Here is an 18,962-nt window from a genome sequence, read left to right as displayed (position 1 = left end):
TTATGCTGATAATGCAATGCTGTGCCACTAAGCTATATAAACACAGACTCTACATCAAATTCAGTGACATTTAGACATTTTTAAATCTATCTAAACATTTTATGTGTTATTTTATATTTATACATCATTATATCTAAACTTCACCACAAGCAAACATTTATTTCTGTTTTCATAATAAACTATTAACCCTATAGATGAACACTGAGTATACAGAACAGACCATGAAGTGTCTCAGGTTATAGATATCTAACAGTGAATGTCATGAGTATTATGGGATGTGAGTCTATGTGACTCTTTATAATAAACATAATCTCATTGATTTATGTAAGATTTGATGAAGTGATCATCAATGACATCAATACAAAGATGCTTCAGAATCAACATTTATTCTTTAGTTTCTTTATTTTTCACATCCATCAGATATAATTTACACTTTTAGTTTAATGAATTGATCAATAAAATGAGATTTTGCCAATAAACACTGATAAAGAAACTCAAAGCTGAATAAAGTTTGAATCCACAATAATATTTAATAAGAAAACAGTCGAGCTGAACAAATGAAGTATTTTAAAGAAATAATAAAGATTGTGATTATATATAATGAATAATGTGTGATAACTATAATAAATGAACTGAAGAGGTTTAGTGGAGTTTATCTGATCTCATCCTCTTCTCTTCATCTCTTCTGGATCTGATGTCATAAACCACAAAACCAACAGCAGCCACGCCCACCAGAACAGAGACGACCAATCGGATCACAACTTCAGTAAAACCACACCAGGAGCAGGTCTCTTCTGAGTAAAGAAATGAGTAACAATGAATATATATCTTATATTTCTTAAATTAAATAAAGACTAACATCAGTCGTACCTGAACACGTGTGACAGAGATCAGTGTTGAGATGATGAGTTTGGTTTCTGATGGTATTGTTCATTACACAGCTGTAAGAATCATCCAGACACTTCAGATGAAGAGAGATGCTGCTGTGATCAGACACACTGATGCTGGACAATAAACTGTTTCCTTTATACCAGGACAGACTCACATCTCGCACATTTATCACTGAACACAATAATGAACAGATTGAGCTTGATGATAATGGTGATGAAACTCTGCTGATGACAGGAACGGGCAGACGAGCTTTAAAATAATAAAGAATAAAAAATAAATTAAATATATAATAAATGAGATCTGATAAGTTCATCTAATAAGATTTTATTTGTCAGTTAATATAAAGTAGTAAAATATACACTCTTAGAATGGATGTGTTAAAAACAACACAATCAGTTATGGACAATACACTAAATGTATTGTCTCAGAATACACACATCTCTGTGTTATTATTATAACAGTGTTATTATAACAAAGAATTAACACAAAATTACACATAATGTGTTACACAAAACATTTTTTAAAATTAACACATCCTTTTTTTAGAGTTTACAGTAAAAAATAACCAATAATGTACGATGACATTAAAGGGGACATATTATGAGATTTTTTTTAAGATGAAAACTAAGTCTAAAATAGGTCTGAGCAAAAGTGTCCCGTTTTGGGTGGGTCATTTGGAATGCAGGTGGGCGGATGGGGTGCAACCACTGATCGCGGTGATGGTGGTTTGTTGCGGTTGAAACTCAATTGTGCTGTGAAATTTTTTGTCTCTCTCTGTCTCTCCGTACTGAATGGTTGTGCTGTGATTGGATAGTGCAGATAAAGGGGGCGGTATTACCTTATTCTGACATCACAATAAGGGCCAAATTACAATGACCTATTTTTCACATGCTTGCAGAAAATGGTTTACCAAAACTAAGTTATTGGGTTGATCTTTTTAACATTTTCTAGGTTGATAGAAGCACTGGGGACACAATTATAGCACTTAAACATGGAAAAAGTCTGATTTTCATAATATGTCCCCTTTAAGCTTTAGGTAAAAATATTGAAATGGGAACACAAATCACATTTATATATTTGAACATGGATCAGTTCTTTACTCACCATAAACAGTAAGATTGAATATGTTGAGTTGGTTCTTTGTGTTGGTGTTGATTAGTTGATAAAGTCTAGAGTCTGTGGTTCTGGTGTTTGTGATGGTAAGAGATCCACTGTGATCCAACTTCAGTCTGCCTCTGAATCTCCCATCAGCTCTCTCTTCATATAAATTGATATATTTGCCACCAACCTCAATTTCAGCTATGGTGATTTCAGCTCCAAACTTCCAGGTGATTCCCTCTTTTCTCTGTGTTTCAGTGAGATTGACAGATAAAGTGACAGAATCTCCCTCCATCACCAACACAGACTCACTACCAAACACACCTGAAGAAATAAACAACAAGATGAAATACAAAGACAGCTAATTTCTCTCTGTGACTTCTGTGTGAAAAATATAGCTACCAACCAAAATAAATTGTTTTATGTCATGAATTTTCTTTAGGTGGGGACAAAGAAGGGATGCGCCCTACACAAAGGGTCACATTATGACCACCTGCCTAATATTGTGTAGGTCCCCTTTTGCCACCAGAACAGCCCTGACCTGTTTTAACACATCAACTTGTTTGTCCTGAAAGTTAATCTGTAAGAAGCCCCACCTCTTGTGCAGTGTTCCTGGTCTGTAGTGGTCAGTAACGATCAAAAGTGGTCCAAGAAAGGAAACGCAGTGAACCGGTGACAGGGTCATGGGTGGCCAAGGCTCATTGATGCACGTGGGGAGCGAAGGCTGATTTAACAGATGTGCTACTTTAGCTGAAATTGCTGAAAACGTGTTGTGATAGAAAGGTCTATAGTCCGTGCCTCGATGGGTCAGGCCTATTTTGGTGGCAAAAGGAAGACCTACACAATATTAGGCAGGTGGTCATAATGTTATGGCTGATTGGTGTATTAAAATAAACTTCTGTGCACTGTCACAAAAAAGTCAAAAACTGGTCTCTATAGCTGTGACTGGGGCAGTACCTTTGAAAAGGTCCTAGTATGTACCATTTACTGTAGGTAATATTAGATCACAGTTAGTGGAGCCCAGTCTCCTGAAGATGCGTATAAATAGCACGAAGTGTAAAACTCGTGCAATACATACGATAAATTCCACTTTGGCGTGCATATGATATGCAAGTCCTTCCCATTCACTTAAACGGTGCATCTTTTTTTTTGTCGTTTTATTTATTGGTTTCTCATTTTTTTTGCTATTTTTTACCATTTTCGCTTGGGTTTAGGGTTAGAACAACTTTTTGTTATATAAAAATGACATCCTAACCCAAACCCCAACTCTAACCCCAACTCCAAGCGACCATGGGTTAAATATGGACAAAAACATGTATATTAAATAACCTCATTAAGCAAATTTAAAATCTAACCCTAAACCCAAGTGAAAATGGTTTAAAAACAGGAAAAAATTGAGAAACCAATAAATAAAACGACAAAAAAAGATGCACCTTTTAAGTGAATGGGAAGGACTGGCGTATCATATGCACGCCAAAGTGGAATTTGGCATATGTATTGCACAAGTTTTACACTTCATGGTATTAATATGCATCCTCAGGAGACTGGGTAGGTTAGTGCTGGGCCTGTGGTGTTTTGTTGTTAAGTTTTAGGTATATCATTAGTGGGGGTGTGGTTTTTCCATCTGCGGCTCTTCATTGGGTCTATAAGAGCTTCTATATGCGGGGCAGTTTTCTATTATTATTTGTGTCATCCAGACCTTCAGCTTTCAGTCCTCTTCCATGCATTCTTCACTACTGATGTCCATACTACTAATTATTTGCTTATCTTTTGTTAAATATATTAATTTGTTAAATAAAACTCTTTTTCCTCAGGGTTCCCACTCCTAAGTTAACTTCAAATTCAAGGACCTTTCAAGGACTTTCCAGGTCCAATACCCTAAAATTCAAGGACTAATGTGAGATCTCAAGTGAGAGCAAGGTTACATTGTGTTATCTTTTAAGATACATTGTTACAGTTCCCTTTCAAGGGAACTTGCGCTGCGTCACTGCGGTGACACTTTGGGGACGCCTCCAGGGGTAAATGCGTCTGAATGTGTATATCAAATTCAACCTATAGTCAGGCTTAATGACAAAGACACGGTGACGCGGGAGCCAGGAAGTATATTGCTATCTGAAATATTGCCAAAGACGGCGTTACAGGGATGCATGAAGTATGACAAGATAGACTCAGCGCCTCGTTCCCTTCTCAGGAAACAACAGTTACATTCGTAACCCGAGACATTTTCATGTGTCAAACACAACTATACCAAAAAGCATTTTGGTATAATTCAAAATTTGTTTAGCACGTGTGCTTAAAGAGTCTAGAATTTTTATGATATTATCCTACACTACACAGGGAATAATATGGATTTTTTTTCCAGAAAACGTCTTGCATAAAATATATTCAAGCACTTTCAATGACCTGTATCTATGTATGGAAATTTTCAATAACTTTTCCCCCAGATTCACAAACTTTCAAGGACCAGTGGGAACCTTGTTTCTTTCGTGCCCGCCTGTGTTGCCTCTTGTCAATATTGCAATTCTGAGCCAGTTGTAACAGTACAGATATGTATATATTTGTTACCAATATATACCTCTGAGGTACTAATATGAACTCTCAGGGTGGCACAGTGGCTTAGTGGGTATCACTGTTACCTCACAACAAGAAGGTCTCTGGTTTAAGCCCCTGTTAGGTCAGGTGGCCTTTTTATGGAGTTTGCATGATTTCTGTGTAAGCATGGGTTTACTCCAGGTACTCCGGTTTCCTCTGACAGGCCATGCAAGTTTTCTTTATGGATCTTTGCCTGAACAGCTATGAATGTCAAATATACGATTAAAAATTATGATCCTGTTATAGTCTGATGAATTTCTGTCGCTTAGATTTATTTACTCACTGAAGCCAACAGAAAGATCTGTGAGATACGACAGATGAAACACTGAACTGAAACTGAACTAAAAGATAAAAGTCTTTGAGTCATAAAGCATTTTTGCACATTTTTATTTATGCATTTGGCAGACGCTTTTATCCAAAGTGAGCAACGCTTTATGCTGCTAATGCAATGCTGTGACGCTAAGCTATACAAAAACACAGACACTTCAACAAATTCAGTGACATTTAGACATTTTTAAACTGTTTATACATCACATATCTGAACTTCACCAGAAGCAAAGATTTATTTCTGTTTTATACTGAACTATAGTGGATGACACAACAGTGAAGGTCATGAGTATAAAGTTTTAGGTATAGGGGAGACCGGGGCTGGTTGTCTCACGGGTTGGTTGTCACACTGTTTATTCCAGACATACTACATGGCGCCGTGGTACAATTTTGATATCAATTTGTTAGTCTTTAATAGCTTACTCATTTGCATTTGTAATTTTGCTAAGCAGACACAAAACATTGAGGTTAGGAGACAATTTTTTATTTTATGGGTCAGAGTAAATTTTCATGTTGGTGTTGTTTTTGTGTTGAGATCTTGTAGGATATTAGTCATTCAAAAACAAAACACTCATTAAAAAGCTAAAAGTAGTAGCTTTATTTTGAATCATCTTTTAGCGATCAAGTTAAAGCCGTGTGGCAGCTAGCTTAGCATGTTTGTCAAGAAGTCAGTTGGGGATGGTTGTCACATAGCTTGCGGGGTTGGTTGTCACATAAGAATATTGGACATGTAGACCTTTTAAGACTGTTTGTCTGTTTGTTTGTTTGTTTGTTTTTGTTTGCTGTTAAAATAAAATAAATAAAGCATTAAATAAAGAGGTTTGAACACTAAAAATTATTTCATTTTATTTCTCAACACAGTAGACAATGGGCTTTATGCCCAGCTGCACTACTTCCTGAACTTCGGCCGGCTTCTTGTTTCCTGTCTGCCATTGTTGGACGGGCTGATTAATTCAGGTGTGCCTGACCTCAGTAGTCACAATAACAAAAATTAGAAACACCTGGATTAATCAGTTTGTCCAATAATGGCAGACAGGAAACAAGGAGCTGGCTGAAGTTCATAGTGCAGATGGGCATAAAGCCTATTCAAGTAACTGATCACCCACTTTAATCCCATTGTTTAAACATAAGGGGCATTAATAACAACTATCATATGGGGTGGATTCATATTAAAACTTATTTGCAGTTTTTAGCTTAAAAAAATCAAAAGTTACACATTATCTTTTCAGATCCCAATTTATCACTGAAATCCTATTGAACCTATATAGGGACAACCAACCCCATACCCTGTGACAACCAACCCCGTGATGGGGTTGGTTGTCACATTGTGTCAGAGTGTCTTTGATGGTTAATTACTTCCTGTTACAATACAATCGAAAAGTAAAAAGTATACACATATAAAGCCAAGACTCCAAAGTTTCATTTCATGTAGGAATTACTGCTGAAAGATTTTTTGAAGATGAGCAATTCATGCATGAGTAAAAATTGTGACAACCAACCCCGGTCTCCCCTAAGACATAAAATATTGAAATGGGAACATAAATCACATTTATATATTTAAATATTTATCTGTTCTTTACTCACCATAGACAGTAACGTTGAATGTTTTTAGTTGGTCTTTTGTTTTGGTGTTGATTAGTTGATAAAGTCCACTGTGTGTGATGTTGGTGTTTGTGATGGTCAGAGATCCAGTGTGATCCAGCTTCAGTCTGAATCTGAATCTTCCTTCAACTCTATCTTTGTAGAAACGGAAATTATTTCCCTTATCTTCTATTTCAGCTATGGTTGTTTCTGGTGCGCTCATTTCTTGAGATCCAAACTTCCAGGCGATTCCCTCTTTAATCTGTGATTCATCAAGACTGACAGATAAAGTCACAGAATCTCCCTCCAACACTGACACAAACTCACTACCAAACACACCTGAAGAAATAAACAACATGAATTACAAACACAACTCATTTCTCTCTTTGTCTTCTGTGCGAGCGAGAGCTAAAAAGACATGAGACTAAAAATCTCCTTTAATTCTGTACAGATACAGTAATAAGTACAGTTAGAGATTATTATTACAAACCACATCTCAAATCAATCCACTTATTTAAAGTTTGACTAAAACTGAAGTGAAGTTATAAAAGCAGAGATCACTTACCCATCAGACTCCACAAACACAAGCAGAATAAAATCACATCAGACATTTTCTTCAGTAAATAACAGTCCATAATAATTCATAACATTATATTAATCTGACACTCATAAAGTTCATAATAAATCAATCTTTATCAGATAAGAGAGTAACTGACTGACTGAATGCTTTCATGTAGTTTTAATCCTCACAGGTCTCAGTTCAGTGTCTTTATATTCACATCTTCATCACAGTCCTCTGCTGGTCACACTAAACCTCTTACAGCAGATCTGAGACCTCAAGACACTTTCAATGAATATTAAGAGGTAATGTGAGGTGTTATTGTATTTAAATGATTATATCATTATTAAGATGTTTTCTGGTATTTGCTATTAAATTAAATGATGCTTAAATTGCACGATTGATGTAGTCCAGCAAGTGACATGAATGATCTTCTTTAAACCAAACGCCAGTTTTAGAGCAGAAGAATGACAGTGCAGTGTTGCCAAGTCCCCAGTGTTTTTAGTCTGTTCACTTTGAATCTTTTTAAGATTTGATATATTACATAGATTATTTTTTTAAGATTTAATGATTGTATTGAAATATTTTTATCTACCCAATTTATACTCTACAAATAATAAACTATAATTGAAAACATAAAGTCAGTAATAAGGACATTTTTGTGAGGGAAGCGAAATGCTAGGAAACTTTTGTATTATTTGGCAACCCTGGACCCGGTTCACTGACAGATGCTTTCATTATTTCACTTCTACTCTTTCAGTGGATACAAAGAATTACTGGCGTCTCTTTCATAGCATAAAATTAATTGATGTAAATGCATTAGTAAATGATAGTGGATGTAGGACTGTTGACCTAGTAGTCGTTTAGTGATTGTCGCTGTCGGTCATTGTGGGAGCAACCGAAACAAAATATTTAGGTTGTGTCTCAATCAGATCTATAGTGTGTGACGTCTGCAAAATCATTCCAGTGCATTGAAACACAAAAATTATGCAGACTTGTTTGAGGTCCGGCAGACGGATGACGTCAAAATACCGCGAGAACAATGAGACATCAGGCTTCTTCTTATGGTTTCTCGTTTCACTCTCGCGGTACGTGGTCGTCCTCCGGCATGAAGTTGAACACATCTAGAGATAATCTCTGCTTATTTGATATCATTATGTCATCTGTCAGTCAAGTAACTTTAAATCATCGAGAACTTATAGACACAATCTTAAATACTGAATTATCAATGTCACAAAAACAGTTTATTACTCAAGACCAGACATAAAACACACACATACACTTTACATTCTTTAACAAATAATTTCTACACACTTTGTAAGAATAACATACATAAATATGAAAAAATACCAAATTTAATTGATTGATTTATTATTTGATAACTGTTGTATAAATATATCTGTAATAGCTTTAAGTGTGTTTTCAATGTTTAAACACTAGATGACGCTGCAGTATAATCTGCATTAAGAGCCAGCTGAACTGATCACTGATCAGATCTGTTTAAAAATCAATAAATATACTGTTTAAAATCTAAAAGGTGAACATGTGTTTGGAAATAAAGAGATGTATTTGATGAACACAACCATTAAAGTCTTGACTAAATTCCTCACATTTGAACTGTAGCATAAATAAATCTAAAACGAATTATCATAAACATGTTAAAAATGCAAGGGTTTTGTCTGTGAATACTGTTTTTACACATAACATAATGTATATATGAAGCTGAAGATGAATGAGATGAAGGAAGTGACATCCCACATGTAGTTCATGGTGGTGAACTTCAGGATGCTGAGGCCTCAATTAGAGTCTGTTGAGTTTATAAAGACTTACAAATATCTATGAGTGAAGCAGGGGCGTAGCCAGAATTAAATTTTTGGGGGGTCCTATCTTAAAATGAGGGGGCAACTAATATCTATACATATATAAGATGTAGATGGCGCATTGTCACCATATGAACTCTCATGCGAAGATGACTGCGTAAGTTACGCACAACAGCGCGTGACATGAGCTAATCCAATCAAGATTGAAAATAGCTGCATTTTACCGCACAGCATTTTGATTCATCAATCTATCAATCAGACTAAGAAATCAACATTTTCTTATTTTACTTTAAGCAATTGGAAATCTGAAACCCTCATGGCTACGCCCCTGGAGTGAAGCTGGATGATAAACTGGACTGCTAACACAGACGCTCTGTGCAGGAGAGGACAGAGACGCTTACATCCTCAGAAAGCTACGCATCATTTAACATCTGCAAAAAAAACTCCCTGCACAGCCTCCTTTAATCTCACACACCAACACAAAACAGCGTCAGTGTCAATGAGGTGTCAGTTTTCCGTGAGCTCATTTCTCAAGACTTTATCCACAAATAGCCTATAGTTCCTCTTTCATCTCTGCTGCTTCTCTTTATTCTTTCTTTTACTTCATAACCTTAAACTGAAATAAGAAAATACAATCTATGAAATAAGAAAATACAATCTATGATCTGTGTTTTAATCTGGTTTTGTTAGTTTATATTATACATTTATGCTCCATTTCCATTTGCTTTGACACTCATCATTAGGGATTTGAACAAACATCTAACTGTACATATTAATCTTATATCTCATGATATCACAGAGAATTGACTGTGATCTTATTTGACCTGGGCCAGAAAACAACCAAAGCCCCAAACACCTCAACAACCACAAAAAACATAACAGTAACCCCATAGCAACAGAACTTAAGTTAACTTGACATCATTTGAACAGATGTGAGATAGAAAAGATAGATAAGATGATAAGATCAGATAAAGATCTGAGATGAACATCAACTGAAGAACTGACCTCACACATTTATTTTAGTCTATAGGTTTGTAGTTTTGGTCGGTTTAGTCCTCACAGCTCTTGTGGTGTCTTGTTTCATTCTGAAGTCCAGTGAGTTTTATGTCTAACTGTTAGACTTTAAAAAACAGCAAAAGAAGCCTGCACGCTGATAAATTGCTCCGATATAAATTTAATAGTGCAACATTTCGACCATCAGTTCTTCATCAGGCACAATATCACCGTGTAATCAATTCGCCTCTAGAAAACAGGTGTATGACTTTATTAGACTCACTTTCAAAATAAGATTCACTACACACAAAAAACATAAATTTGCTTACATTCTGTTCATGTGAGCGAATATATGCTTTTTTGTGCATAGTGGCCTTATTTTGAAAGTGAGGCTAATACCTTTGCACAAACGAATCCTAAACATACCTGCCTAACCAACTAATCCGGCTTATGGTATAGGTCCTGATGGTTGAAACGTTGCACTATTAAATTTAAATTGGAGCAATTGACCCTTCGCTAAGCCCCGTCCTCCTTAGTTACTGTTGCTACGCCCAGGGATGCTGTAAGGGGGGGTAAACAATCATGATTCTCGGGGCCCACGAGTAAGAGGGGGCCCAGAGAAGCCCCCAAAATTGTGGTGCTAAAAAATATTTAATAGTAAAAATTATTAACTTTAAATTATTCTTTTTGCTGTTTACTGGTATCAAAAAAATGTATTTATTTAGGAAACACAAACGTCTGTGGGCCCCTTTCCCCCCTCTCAATTGTCATAAAATGGTTCAGTCCGCCCAAATTGTATAATCCAGGCAACACAGCTTGACTTCACTTATAGTGCCGGCAGAATATCAACTTGACTGACAAGGAAGTGAAAATGCCTCAACAATCTGGAAGTCAAAAACGGAAAGAGAAAAAAATAAGAAGTGAAAGAGGCAAAGGGTCGAGATTATGTTACCCAATTTTTCACAAGAAAATGTGGGTTTGTAAGTAGGCCTAAATTGTTAGTGGACCGCCGTCCGTGACAATGATCGTAGCTTACGGCACTTTTCTGTGCTAACGCGCACACTTTGTACACGAGGCCCCAGATCTCTACGGTAGCATTTTCCGACAAGTAAGCACGTTTATTTATGCACGTGACTTATTTGGACAAAGTTATTGACTATGCAAATTTCAAACGGTCAAAATGACGCCTTGTTCATTCTAGTGTTAAAGATAATTACCACACTGCAAAAAAAAATTTTCAAGAAAAAATTCTTAGTATTTTTGTCTTGTTTTCAGTAAAAATATATAAAATTTCTTAAATAAAGATGCTTTTTCATGATGAGCAAAACAACCCAAGAAAATAGGTCTAGTTTTTAGACCAAAAATATTACATTTAAGGGATTTTGTGCATAAAACAAGCAAAAAATCTGCCAATGGAGTAAGCAAAAAAATCTTGAACATTTTTCTTAAACACTAAATTCAAGAAAAATTTGCTTACCCCATTGGCCGATTTTTTTTGCTTGTTTTATGCACAAAATCCCTTAAATGTAATATTTTTGGTCTAAAAACTAGACTTGTTTTCTTGGGTCGTTTTGCTCATCGGGAAGGAGCATCTTAATTTGGGAATTTTTTGATATTTTTACTTAAAAAAAGACAAAAATACTAAGAATTTTTTTCTTGAAAATCATTTTTTGCTATGCATAAGTTTAAATGTTGCGGTTAAAATGACTACTGGTGGCCGTTCTAGTGTTAAAAGTGCATGATAGGGGAACTCAATTTTCTCATGTTAGGTCAAGAAAATGCTGGAAAAAATAACAATACACAGTTTTAGTTAAACATTCAACACTGCAAAAAATGACTTTCTTACTTAGTATTTTTGTCTTGTTTTCAGTAGAAATATCAAAAAAATCTCAAATTAAGATTCTTTTTCTTGATGAGCAAAATCACCTAAGTAAATAAGTCTAGTTTTAAGACAAATTAATATACAATTTAAGTGAAACGAGCAAAATGATCTGCCAATGGGGTGAGAAAAAATTGTGAAATAAGATTTCTTTTTTCTTAAACACTTAATTCAAAATTAAATTAAAATTTTCTCACCCCATTGGTAGTCAAAATACCGTAAAAGCGCATTATTTTATGTAAATTAATATGAAAAAAGTCTCAGCTGTGTTGGGGGCCCTGTCCAGATTCTTTTCATGGGGCCCAAAATCCTTAGCAGCGCCCCTGGCTACGCCTGTCAAGCCTAGTTACTGCTACCCCCCGCGCCTAGTTACGATTGCTAAAATACGATTGGCCTGTGGCGGTTTTCAAGCGTGGCTTAGCGAAGGGTCAATTTATCAGTGTACGTGCTTCTTTTGCTGTTATTTCGTGTTTCATTATTCATTGTCCTGCACCTGCACAAAAATTCTGGATGTTTTTGGATGCGCAGTTCTCTTCGCATGCTTTTGATATCTGTTGGACTTTATCCTACAAACTGATGAGTTTCAAGTTGTTTAGAATGATGAAGATATTCATCATTGGGTTGAAACAGTCCAACATTTTTTAGGGCAGTGGTTCCCAAGCTGGGTGGCGGCCCAAGATGCCCCAGTTTTCTGTCATTTTACAAAATACATGTACTTTATGACAAATTCAGTGTAATCAAACTTTAAATATAGCTACCACTGTTTGAGGTGACCTTTAGGGTGTATTAATTATGTAGGAGTGCAACATTTTCAGGACCAAAATAGATTTTTTAAAGAAAAAATACAGAAGCCCAGTAGGGGTTGAACGACTTCAAATTATTTAAAGTCGACTGTTATGACATCAAGGTCGAGTTGACGTCAACTAGTCGTTGATGTCAATCATATAAAACACAAGAGATGGGACTGCTTTGCAACATGTGGCAATTTATTAGCAGAACATTAATACAGACGCTGATTATACAGCTTATGATGCAACTTAAATTAAAAAAAATATACAGCTCATATGTTGCAACTTAACGTAACAATGCAACAATAACTCCCATTTTAGAGCATTTTTTATCGATGCATGTCAGCATAACAATGCTAAAATTATACAGCTCCTATGTTGCAACTTAATGTTAACAATGCAACAATAAATCAAAAAAGTATGGTTCTCAGCGCGACTAGTTGACATCAGGGTTAAAGCGTCATGACATTGCATTAAGTCGACTAGTTGGTTCAACCCCTAAAGCCCAGAGGTCATTGGAGGTGCAACCTTAAATGCATTGTTAGAAAACTATAAATTAATCACTCTGATAGTATGTGGGGTAAAGGAGAAATCCATGTTGTCATCTTTAAAAACAGATTCCTTCATGTAAAAACTCATCAATAGGAGTTTTAACACCTACACTATCATTCTGTCAATCACAGTGACTCATGTCAGTCAACAGATAATAGCAAACACTGTTTAATATCAATTGAACACAAAAGACACACAAAAATACAGTACAATAACTTTCCAGTAAATTACATTTGTAGAGGTCTCTTGTGTTATTGTTATTTATAATAAAATATTAATATATATATATATATTTGATATTTGTGTTAATACTAACTAAACAAACTACAAATAAATTAGCAAGAAAACTAGAAAAACACACAAGTAAAAACTAAATTGCATAATTCCTCAAAAAACCATAACATACTTATACTGCACAATAAAACATATACACACAAATTTACATCTGTTAAAAAAACGATGGGCAACCCTCCGATCGCTCCGATGAAGCCAATACGGAATGATTTAAACTGCAATTTTAAGCTCCAAAGGGAGTTAATTCCCATAGACCTCCATGTTAAAATGTCCAACTTAACAGTAGAAAATAATATGTTTACAGCCTGGTACAAAAAGTGTTTTTGGTCTGTCTAGCTAATTTTGCCCTTTATAACAACTGTTTTTGTAACTCATCCGTTTAAATAATATTAATACTTAAAGTTCAGCATAATTAAGGGCGTGGCCATTTGAGTGATGGTCGAATAGCCACTGCTGTCAATACGGACTAGCGGCACATCCGGGAACTTGACTGTAAATTTCGTCACCGCCCCTTTTTGGGGGATAAAAAAGCAGCCCTTCCATTGGCTTCCATTCAAAATAGCGGAACAAAGCAACGTTTTTACACAGCCGGTAGGTGTAAATAACTTATGAAATCACTCAGATTAAACATGTCGAGTATTTATCTGTCCACCCTGCCTGCCATAGAGCCCGAAAGATACATTAACACATTTAATTTGGTCAATATAAAAACATGTCCCTTTCATTCTCACAGCGTCCAATTTGTGTAACAACGCCGTCCAGTGATAGCTGGAAATATCGCTAAGTTACAGTTTTTTCCAATTGCTAACACACAATTTTGCAAACTAGTCTGGTTTTATCAAAAAACTTAACACAATTTACAAAACCACTCACCCAAATAGCAAAATACAACATATATCCTGCAAAATGAAGCACTCCAACCGAAACTACATATAACATTATCAAAATCAAACTTTGACACAAATTGGAACACACTTCATTCATATTACCAGATTTTTGTCTAACCAACTACACACAGTTGGGCACAATGAAAAGTGCACTTTTCTTTAGTATGCTTTGCCATAATACTAAAATATGTATTAGATTGTTCACATGCACAAACATATTTGCAGATACACACACATGCTGTTGATTTTTTTTATTTTTCACCAAACAAGTCACAACGCCTCGTCCACATCACAGGCAATATATTCCCTTGCCAGACATCGAGGGAAGAAGCGCCTTGAGTGCCTTATCCATCCCTAAATTGCACCAACATCAATCTCATCATATGTCTCTTCCATAGCTTGCAAAAGAGGCATGCCCACAAATGGCTGCTGGTCATATACCTTCCATATACCTCTTCTATGGGGTTCAAAAATGGCAAGTATAGTGGGAGGTATTGCACGATAAATGTTTCGTAGTCAGCAAACCAGTTTTGGACTGGAGCTACACGATGAAAGCTCGTGTTGTGCCATACTACAACATACCGGTTTCTTTGGTCTACATCATTCATACACTCTGATGGTATGAGAATGTTGTGGAATCTTTCTAGAAATGTGAGAATATGGGCTGTATTGTATCAAGGTTGGCATGACGGTCGAGGACACCATCCATATTGGAGATGGCAGCACACATTGTGATGTTCCCACCACGTTAGCCAGGAACATCTATAATGGCTCTGTGGCCAATGACGTACCTGTGGTCTTTTCTAGTGCTTACATCCTGATGGAAGTGTTAACAATTAACCATTCAGGTGTTTGGGCACGTGGCACATATATTGGCCATTTAGCTCGTGTAGTGTCATTTTGAATGGTAGTGTTTTGAAAAGGCAAACATGTGACTTTATGTCAGATTGTTGTGTCTTGTGCAGAGAACCGTGTTCAGTGCATTTAAAAAGTGCCATTTTGAATTGCAAAATGTGTGTAAAGCAGGAAATGTGTTTAGACTTTTGGAGACTTGAGAAGAGGTGTTGCTCTCTGTGTGTCAGTTTAAATAGTTGTGCTGTTTATGTCATTTTAGTGTGTTAGCAATTGGAAAAAACTGTAAAAGTTAGTTGTATGACTCGACGGAAAAGTGCACTCATTACTCTAAATATAAAGACATAATAAATAAATACGAAGTAACTTTCAAATACAAAGTAAAATCATTCACTTGCTTCCCTGTTGACTCGATGAGGTACGAGTAAATGTTTGGGTAACACACCTCTGGCCAATAGGGAGCGTTGTTACACAAATTTGATGCTGTGAGAATGAAAGAGACATGTTTTTATATTGACCAAATTAAATATGTTAATTTATCTTTCGGGCTCTATGGCAGGCAGGGTGGACAGATAATTACTCAACATGTTTAATCTGAGTGATTTCATAAGTTATTTACGCCTGCCGGCTGTGTACGAAGGTTGCTTTGTTCCGCTATTTTGAATGGAAGCCAATAGAAGGTATAGTCTGATTTCCCCCAAAAGTGGGCGTGAACCTGTTCAGAGACATTCTATGACGTTGCGCCGGTTGTGCGTATTGAGCTAGGCGGGCGTGGTTTCAGGAACCAGCCACCTCAGCTTCACTCACATCTTTATCCACTTTCAGATATCCGTGAGTACACAAGATAAATGGCCAATATATGTGCCACCTGCCCAAACACCTGAATGGTTAATTGTTAACACTTCAATCAGGATGTAAGCACTAGAAAAGACCACAGGAATGGCCACAGAGCCATTATAGATCTTCCTGGCTAACGTGGTGGGAACATCACAATGTGTGCTGCCATCTCCAATATGGATGGTGTCCTCAACCGTCATGCCAACCTTGATACAACACAGCCCATATTCTCACATTTCTAGAAAGATTCCACAACATTCTCATACCATCAGAGTGTATGAATGATGTAGACCAAAGAAACCGGTATGTTGTAGTATGGCACAACGTGAGCTTTCATCGTGTAGCTCCAGTCCAAAACTGGTTTGCTGACTACGAAACATTTATCGTGCAATACCTCCCACTATACTTGCCATTTTTGAACCCCATAGAAGAGTTATATGGAAGGTATATGACCAGCAGCCCTTTGTGCGCATGCCTCTTTTGCAAGCTATGGAAGAGACATATGATGAGATTGATGTTGGTGTAATTTATGGATGGATAAAGCGCTCAAGGTGCTTCTTCCCTCGATGTCTGGCAAGGGAATATATTGCCTGTGATGTGGACGAGGCGTTGTGACTTGTTTGGTGAAAAATAAAAAAAAATCAACAGCATGTGTGTGTATCTGCAAATATTTGTGTGCATGTGAACAATCTAATACATATTTTAGTATTATGGCAAAGCATACAAAAGAAAAGTGCACTTTTCATTATGCCCAACTGTGTGTAGTTGGTTAGACAAAAATCTGGTAATATGAATGAAGTGTGTTCCAATTTGTGTCAAAGTTTGATTTTGATAATGTTATATGTAGTTTCGGTTGGAGTGCTTCATTTTGCAGGATATATGTTGTATTTTGCTATTTGGGTGTGTGGTTTTGTAAATTGAGTTTTTTTATAAAACCAGACTAGTTTGCAAAATTGTGTGTTAGCAATTGGAAAAAACTGTAATAACATTGTCACTTTAAATGGTTTTGTATACAGTGTATGTTTCTACTGATAACAACTAAAGATCCAGAACTATCTGAACTTCTGTTTTTACTCTGTACTCATCTGTGACTGTGGTCAGATAATTTTTATCTTCTCAGCATCACTCAGTGTACAAAGTTTGTTCATCGACTCATGATTCCTGCATACACCACATCATCATCTACTGGAGCTCCCTGCACAGATAGAAACACAACACAACACAACACACACACACACACACACACACACACACACACACACACACACACACACACAAACATACGCATGCCTTAACATGATTATATAACAACAGTACAGAATAAATATGAATGTTATATGTATTGTTAACATCAGGGACGTGCACCGACATTTTGAGGGGCAGGGGCTCAAGTGAAATAAAGGGCACTTCTCATAAATATGTATATTTTTTTCTTTTTTTTTAAACAAAAAGTTTATATATTAACGCAATTCTGACTTCCTTTTTAAAACATATTAAAAAAGTTAATTAATTTTATCTTCCTCAAACTCACGCAATTGTTTAATTTTCAAAAGATGTCTACAAAATAATCAGTTGTTCACACAGACACCATGGTCTCCTTAGTAGTCTAGGTTTATAGAGCAGGAAAGGAAGCCATTACACAATGTGCATGTTTTGAAAACATTAAATTACACATTAATTACAAATTTGTTAAAATGCTAAAAACAAAGTTGTGACTGCTGAGTTAGCACTACATGCCAATAAATGCTATATCATATGCTAGCGTTTAGCTGATTAGTTGTTACTCAAAATGTATTTTTGTCTGATAAGGGCTCAAAACAGTGCCGCTGCTAGCCATTTTTGTGCCCTAAGCATAATTCCTTTATAATGCCCCCCACCCCGACCCTGAGAAAAAAAAGTTTGTTTTGGCCAGTTTAACTTTTTAAAAACATATAACTTAAAAGCAGAAAGTAAAATCTTCACAGTTTTAGCCAACACACACTAATTTGAACGTGCAAACTTTTATAGAATAGCAAAATAGAAAAATTATCAAAATAATCCAGACATGTTTTTCCCAAGTACAATGTCACTTTAAATAAATTACATTAAATAAACATCAATAAGTAAACAAGAATACCCAATATTCTTAAATAAAACAAAGATTTAGAGAACTAAGTGTCACAGTAATGTTTGCTTCATATCATACATGATGACATTTTAAATTTATATATATTTAACAATCAGGAATTGTTAGCCTACCATGTGCACTGACTGCTAACGTTAACTTTTACTGAGAAAGTATTAACCACCGTCACGTCAAAATAAACCACAAAATAAACTACTGCTCAATATCTAAAGAAACGTAAAGAAAGTAACAGCTGGCATCAGTTATTTGTAAAATGCATATGCATAGGTAATGTTTTACAGTAAAATCTCAATTTAACTTGCACTAAAGTTATAAATTATAACAACATAGTTGGCTAACATTAATGTCAGCACAGCAAGTTCGAGGTGTATTACGATTAGCAGCAGCTGCAGACCAACGTGCACACTTCCCTTATTAGGATTGATTAAACATGATGGACTAACCTGCAAGTGATGCACGCGCATCATCCCGCAGTTTTTTCTTTTTTCCGAATATGAGTCCTGCTGTCTTTTCGGGGCCATTTTTAAAAGTTGCCTACTGTCTGGCCGTTTCTCAATCCGAAGGCTGCAGCCTGCGCGAGGTCACATATGCAGGCTGCATACGTCATCAAGCCTGGTTTATTTCAGTTAACTGAACATTACATTATCAAGTCATAAGCATATTACAACCATTTACGATTAACTAAGAATAATAGTCAACTTAATAAGCGTTAATATTACGAAATAAGAAAGTTTTGATGACGTATCCAGCCTAGAAATGCGACCTCTGGATGCTGCAGCCTTCGGATTGAGAAACGGCCTCTGTCAAACTTCGTCAGGCGCCCGCGCGATCAACCGGCACGGACCATCAAAGGCTGGGGGGCATACTTTCTATACTAGAGCAATTAA

At 36.1% G+C, this 18,962-nt stretch overlaps 1 protein-coding gene across 1 annotated transcript in view; it reads right to left on the bottom strand.

Annotated features, from left to right (window-relative positions):
- Positions 1 to 411: 411 nt before the first annotated feature.
- Positions 412 to 18,962, bottom strand: part of LOC141359439 (uncharacterized) — a 31,609-nt gene continuing 13,058 nt past the window's right edge. The window contains exons 2-4 of the mRNA XM_073861878.1: positions 1,996 to 2,313; positions 856 to 1,140; positions 412 to 794 (exon numbers count right to left, since the gene is read on the bottom strand). Of these exons, the coding sequence (XP_073717979.1) occupies positions 643 to 794; positions 856 to 1,140; positions 1,996 to 2,313 (755 nt within the window). The 3' untranslated portion in view covers positions 412 to 642. The remainder of the gene's footprint in view (positions 795 to 855; positions 1,141 to 1,995; positions 2,314 to 18,962) is intronic.

This window comes from Misgurnus anguillicaudatus, chromosome 23, assembly GCF_027580225.2.
Source record: "Misgurnus anguillicaudatus chromosome 23, ASM2758022v2, whole genome shotgun sequence".
Classification (NCBI taxonomy): Eukaryota; Metazoa; Chordata; class Actinopteri; order Cypriniformes; family Cobitidae; genus Misgurnus; species Misgurnus anguillicaudatus.
The sequence above is the reverse complement of the archived record's forward strand: the minus strand, read 5'-3'. Positions and strand labels throughout refer to the sequence as shown.